The sequence below is a fragment of the Salvia miltiorrhiza genome, chromosome 4 (genome assembly GCF_028751815.1).
Source record: "Salvia miltiorrhiza cultivar Shanhuang (shh) chromosome 4, IMPLAD_Smil_shh, whole genome shotgun sequence".
Lineage (NCBI taxonomy): Eukaryota > Viridiplantae > Streptophyta > Magnoliopsida > Lamiales > Lamiaceae > Salvia > Salvia miltiorrhiza.
Window position 1 is genome coordinate 50,469,895 of NC_080390.1, and position 6,906 is coordinate 50,476,800.

The 6,906-nt window shown below is 34.8% G+C and overlaps 1 protein-coding gene across 1 annotated transcript; it reads right to left on the bottom strand.

Annotated features, from left to right (window-relative positions):
* Positions 1 to 1,968: 1,968 nt before the first annotated feature.
* Positions 1,969 to 6,518, bottom strand: LOC131020297 (agmatine deiminase). The gene is given in 12 exon segments (XM_057949025.1): positions 1,969 to 2,236; positions 2,400 to 2,555; positions 3,193 to 3,366; positions 3,368 to 3,426; positions 3,895 to 3,973; positions 3,976 to 4,031; positions 4,337 to 4,415; positions 4,524 to 4,579; positions 4,885 to 4,972; positions 5,059 to 5,148; positions 5,238 to 5,351; positions 6,093 to 6,518. Coding segments are annotated over 12 exon segments (1,158 nt in total). The 5' UTR covers positions 6,213 to 6,518; the 3' UTR covers positions 1,969 to 2,149.
* Between the last annotated feature and the right edge of the window lie 388 nt (positions 6,519 to 6,906).

Sequence of the window (6,906 nt, forward strand, 5' to 3'; positions counted from 1 at the left end):
TCTAATTGGCAAAGTGGTTAGAATTAGAGATGAAAAATCATGAACTTGATTTGAATCTACAGCAAGCCTATTTTAGTACCTTTAAATTTACACTCTACTCAAATTGTTGGCCCTCCGAATCTATAACTATATGAGATTATTTGCTAAAAAATAGTAAAAAGAAGTCTTAACCAAAAAATACTAAATATCCAACCAAAAATATAGTATGGATAATATGTACATTATTTGTCTTTTTTATTAGAGAAAAACAAGTCATTACTATTTTATTGTATTTTTCATATCAAGACTTTCAATCACTTTGTCATAACTATCATATGATTAATATAAGGACTTGAACATTCTCAAAAAAAAAAAAAAAAAAAAACATAAGGACTTGTAACATTTCATTTGACGAGTCGAGATTCATTACATAAAATCTATATTCCGATCCAAGCTCCCCTATGATTTTTCTTTATTTTTTAAAATAAAATAAATTAATTAAAAGAGCCTCCCCTATGATTACTAATATTTGAGCATAACAAACAGAAAAAATATACCTCGGATACTGAGGGAGAAAGGGCCATTGTTATGTTTTCGAAATTAATTAATTAATTAATACTTTCTCCGTCCACGAAAGAATTTCATATCTTTCATTTTTGGGACGTTCACAAAAGAACTTCCTACTTATTTTTGGACTATATCCCACCACTTATAATCCTCTTACTTTTCACTTTTCACAACTCTCAATATTAATTATAACACTTTTTTACCACTTCCAATACACTCAACTACCTTTTATCCACTCTCAATGCACTCAACAATATTTTTTATTAAAACTCATGTCACTCCCTTCTAGGAAGTTCTTTCATGGACGGAGGGAGTATGAATTTAATCCGACCGGCTTTAGTAGTGGGTCAATGATCATTGTCAATATTGGGAATCCGCATATGCACTCTTCCCTTTCTAAGCTTTCTTTTTTAACTTTAATTTATTTATTCTGCTTTCAAGTTGATTGTAAATTCTGACGTGAGTTGTCCGAGTCCGAAGCAGACAGAAAATTGCAAAACATTGTCCTAATTAAAATACTTTAAAATCAAACAATTAAATTCCAGGTGTCGACTGAATGTATTATTTCTAAGGAAATAAAGATGCGATTGTAATATGTTTCATTTACCGTTGTTTTTAGATGCAGAAATTTAAAGATAAAACATCGTGTCATACTTTTCTAGGAATATTGCATCATTTCTAAAAGAAGATCTTATGATACTTTATTTGAAAGAGCCGTCTTGGGTTTAGTAAGTCAAGTTGGTAGCAATGCTAGCCTTTTCCTACTAAAAAAAGTTGAGGTTATAAGGGCATCCGGGACTGGGCTCACCGAGCAGGCGCACACCCGACTCACGCAAAAACCGCATTAGTACATGCTGTCAATGTTGAATAGCACCGCACCAAAATTCTACAATTTGGTCGATTTTTGCGTGCGGTTCAATTTCTGCACACCTCTATTTCGTATACTCTACAAATATGATTGCAAGCCTAGTGAGCTATATGAGAATTAGGTCCCAACTTTGCAATAGAGAAACTCGCAACACTCTGTTGCATGACTTGATCGAGTATATAAGGCAAAAATTCGGCGATCATAAGTAAACACATAATATCAATTGTTTATTTTCAATTTTAGTTTGTCGTAATTTGGATTTTTATCAGTTTGTTATTTTTCTCGTTTTCAATTTTTTTTGCAATATTTCAATTTTATATTTAATATTACTATAATTATTATGATTAAAATAAAAAAAATACATACATACATATATATATATATATATATAATATTTTGGTTGGATGGTTGGAGTTGTTAATGGTAAACTACCAAAAATAGAGGTGATTGTGTTGAGATGAATATTACTAATGTGAAAAAAGAAAAAATAATTAAATATTAAAAATATTGGAGGATTGGTGGTTGTTGATTAACATAATGTTATAGTCGTAATGTTATCAAGAGAATACTCAAATTATGAAACTGTTTGTGTTATGAAAGGGAGGGTATGTATGCATGTAGTCTGCCATCCCAGGATAAAGTTTGCAAATACTCAAGTTAGAAAATGCAGAACATAGAATCAAACTCAATTAACAAAGTGCAATGGAAACATTTGCTGCCTTTGAAGCTTTAGATTTATGGAGATGCTGGTTGCTGTTGGGTGATGCAATGTATATTGCCTCCACCAAGCACGATCTCACGAGCATCCTCGATTCTAACAATCTGAACTCAAAACACCAACCAAACATTATATTAGGGGGGGAGAAAGCATTGAAAACTGTCACTAGCAATTATGAATATGGAGCTGTTTGCAAGCAATGATGAGAAGAAGGATGTGACAATCTGCAGTCTAGGAAAACATAGTCATTGATTGGGAAAACCCTACCTCATAATCTGGAAACGCCAAAGATAAGACATGGGCAGCTTCATCGTCCCGCTTCTTATCACCAAATTGAGGTGTGATAATTGCTCCGTTGGCAATATAGAAGTTTACATATGAGGCCGCAAGTCTCGTGCCAGGAATCCGTGGTTTAGCATCGCCCTGCAGTGTCAATTAGGTCAAAGAAGAAAAGCATGAAAACACATGACAAGTTCTGAGTGCCAACTTTTGGTTAAGCATAAGTCTCAGCTTTGGAAATCATGGCAAAGAAATTTAAAGATAATACGTAAAACAGAGAGATCAACATTATTATTTTAGGACCTATGACCAAATGCAGAAACTAGAAAGAGCAGCATTTTACTCGTGTTGATATAAGCTTAACAGGTGGTTATAATTCAATCACTGCTAACACTTAGGCTCTGCAATGTAAATGGCTCAACAAAAGACCACAAATATGGAATTGTAACCCAAGATACTGTTGTGCACAATTCCACCAGACGTGATCTTCCTATTTGAGAATAAACACGGATGTGTTGTAAAATATTTAGGATTTTTTTATGCCAGAAAAGGAAATCTTTTATAAATTAAAAGAAAACCATACTTTTTTCTTGAAATGAGGACAGAGAAAAATGTTGTTGCATGTACACATAAAAGCAAAAACCAGTTGTTATTAATTTCATGACTCAAGTGGTATAACTATAAGATAGAACACATCATTCAGTAGCATGTTAGAGAAGATATCTAGGGCGGGATGCAACTAAAACAGTGTCGAAGGAATGACATAAGAATAATTTTCAACCTGCTGAAGTCCATTAGCCTCATGCTCTGTCAAATAGAGTGGTCCTGGCACATGAAGTTTGATAATGTCGAATTTTCTGCCTTTGGCATCGACTTCGCTGGTCAGAACAGAAAGAGCTTCCAGCGATCGTTTGTATTGGGGGTCTAACTTATCATCAGTCCACGACAATAAAACTAACACCAGGCCTCACGAAACAGCACATGTTATCAATGTGACCATTAGTGTCATCATCACCTGCAAGATACATAAAAATGTTTGAAAATAAATTGTGGCAATTTCACTGGAGTTAGGATAAGCCTGAGTCAATGAAGATAAGTGGTTAAGCTCAACTATCTACCATCAATATCATCTCTGTTTGCTTTAATCCATTTATTTCTATATACATAGACAGGGTAACACGACAGAGACAAAAAAAGGAAGGATTCATATGTTTCCACTGTATGGAGGCACACGAGCATAACTTATCCACAATGTAGAAATGTCAAGTAATCTAACTATAAAACCAACTCTTATGGCCTTGTAACTTACAAAATCAACTAGTTGACAATATGGAACATAAGAGTGAGGTCGTATATATGTAAATTTAGACCACACATATTAATCTAGTTACATGGCTATGAAGAGATGTGTTTATATTGAGCTATTTAGACTTTGGCCCTGAAACCAGGTAACCAGAAATGCAAGATGTGAACAAGAAGATACCAAACAATCCATGAGGCAGCCAGATGACCTTCTTCACTCCAAGGTATGCTTTAAGCTCATCCTCAATTTGTACCTTAGGATAAATCCAGGGTTTCTATTTTTATTCAGCAGGCACTCTTCTGTTGTAAGACAAGTCCCTGAAGGAAGAAGTAGACTACTAGTCAGTGTTACTCTAAAAAATTGAAGGATAATAAGTTTTGTAATCTCAGATTCCTGTATTTTCATGCACCACAACATGTATGGAAATCTGACTCATGCAAAGAATTTGAGATTACATCTAATCATATGGAGCATAAATTATGATGGAATATTATCATCCCAATACATCAAAGATAATGATAAGAACTGCAGTTAATGCAACCTTCAGGGTGGAGAAATTTGTACTAGAGACTAGAGAACAAATTTTATAAAGCATGTCAGTACAAGAGAGAAGTAACAAAACCTTCTCCATCAACATGAATGCTTCCACCTTCAAGAATCATAGACTGAGGAAACCTTGGAGCATTTTCAATTTCCAAAACCTACAATGGAAAATGTACACAAACAAATTGTAAAGTGATAGGTCCAATAAAATAAAGTCATCCACATACTTCTTTCTAATTGCACTTTAATTTTAGAACTCGACCAACCTTATGAGCGATAAGTAAGTCAAGACTGAAATCTTCATAAGCACCTCCATCCTCGCCTAGGAAAAGTGGAGCATATTTATTTAAAACCTTTGGTAGATGTAGCTAAAGATAAATTCATGATATACACCTTATACCAAAAATTCTTTGCACATTGTGGAGATATATCACACCAAAATTCTTTCCACAATTTGGAGATATATCCTTAAGAATTTAGAAAAACACAATAACAAACTGAAAGCACCAAAACCAACAAAAAGATTTAAGTATATTCTACATAGAAATTGTCAGATTTCACTGTTCCGATGGTCTCTACTCCGCACAATAGTAAGTGGCACTATGTGAAGGATCTATGCTGACTTACCACCATAGGCATTGAAATTCCAATCAATTCCTGCAACCTTGCTTCTGCCCAACTTCTCTTTATCTGACAAACTATTTCTGATAACAAACTGCCGAGAAAACGATAACCATGGTCTATAAATACAAATTCAATGGAAGAGGGTAGTAATATGGTTTAAGCAAGTAAAAGGCTCACTGTTGGGCCAGTGTCACGAAGCCAAGAGTCATTCATGCTTATCTCAACCACCCTGATATGTTCTGGCAAGTGACTGCGTGCATTCTTCCACTGTCCAGTAAGGAAACCTTGTGTTTTTAAAAGGAGTGCCAAAAAGATAAACCAAGTATTGCAAATGAGTTAAAAAAAGAATGTCGAACCTGCGCTGAACTGGCACATACAGTAACTGGTTCAAATCTTGAGATTGCAGCTGCAACTCTGGTAAAGACACGTTGAGCATGCACTGCATTGTCACGCCAATTGTCTGGCCGTTCCTGTGAATCAAGTGCAGGAGCTAGGATATGAATTAAGCCATTATGTTCGGTCTACAACTTTCATTGCTATTTTGAAGAATTGGAATAAAGTTTAGTTTTTGTTCAAGAATTTATACATTTTTTCTTTAGCAGCTACTTGTTCTTATTATCAATTTAATTCACTCTAAAACTTTGGATACATGATTGATATGTAGAGTGAAAATTGTCTCCCTACTTCTCAACTAACTTTGATTCTCCAGTAGTGCAGCTTCATGTTCAAAGAAATGTGAGATGACACTTTATGTCTTAGACGCATGCAGAAGTACCAAATGAAATTAAGATTTCTTTATGTATATATATATATAGAGAGAGAGAGAGAGAGAAATATCTCAAAAGCAGGGGTGCTGTGCAAACAGAAAAAGAATTACTCCATAATAAAAGATCTTTTGCAGCCAAAAAACAAAGTTCATGGCACAACAGCCATCAATAAACCAGCACGACATATGCAAACACATGATTCCTGTTAAACTTATTCTGACATTTAAAATAGCAAGAAAAATCATACAAATATTTTCATCATAATTCTACTGAATAAGTAGTATATATGGGGCCCAACATCAGTAGTTTCTCAATAAAAAAACATATCAGCCTTCTCAACGGCAGTCTGGAACTCGAAATGCTGTTAAAAAATCACAAGAACACAAATACCAAAGAAGAAGGAAAAGCAGTGTAAAAATGAGAAATTGAATGGAAGAAACTCACAGGCCACCCTATCCAGCAGCGGGAGTGCGGTGTCCACTCAGCGGGCATGTAGTATCCGTGATCCACCGGACTCCCCGTCAGCTCCATCCTACTCATCCGCTCTTCCAAATCTATATTCATGCTGTTATATACAAATAGTTAAAGAGTTTTAAACCTTCACGTCTGCTCCCCCAATCAGTAGGAGTATATTACGAAATTGACGAGTTGAAAACGAACGATATCAACTTGGTAGATTGAACTTCTATACGAAGATAATTGGTGGCAATTTGTGAGTGAAAACAAAGAGTGGTAGTGGGGTAGTGGTGGGTGGTAAAGGTATGTGAAATTTGTACAATTTCTGAGTCAGGGAATCTTTATTTGGGCTGCGCATGCGCTCTATCATCCAAATACAATAGGACCCACCCTGTTTGCAGCTTTTATTAAAAATAAATTAGGCACGCTCTCTTAAGAATGACACGTGACAAATCGTTGATACATTTTTTAATCGCAGGAATGTGCAATTCTAGGCTGTCGGTAGATTCGCTTTCGATAATTTATCAAATTTCAATCGATAATGATTTTGGTTAACCAATTTTGATTAACTAAAAAGGTAAAATAAAAAATAATTGTTTTTTGTTTCTTTTCCAGTATAAAATTATAAAAGAAAATCAATCGAGCAAGATGAGTGATGAAGCACTAAAAGCACGTTGCAGAGCATGATAATGAAACTTAAGTAGAAGAAGAGATGCAGAGCAATGGTGAATCAACAGAATAATACTTTTTCCTTTCATTTGTATTGGTCCCTTACTTTTGGGTACGGAGATTATGAAAGTAT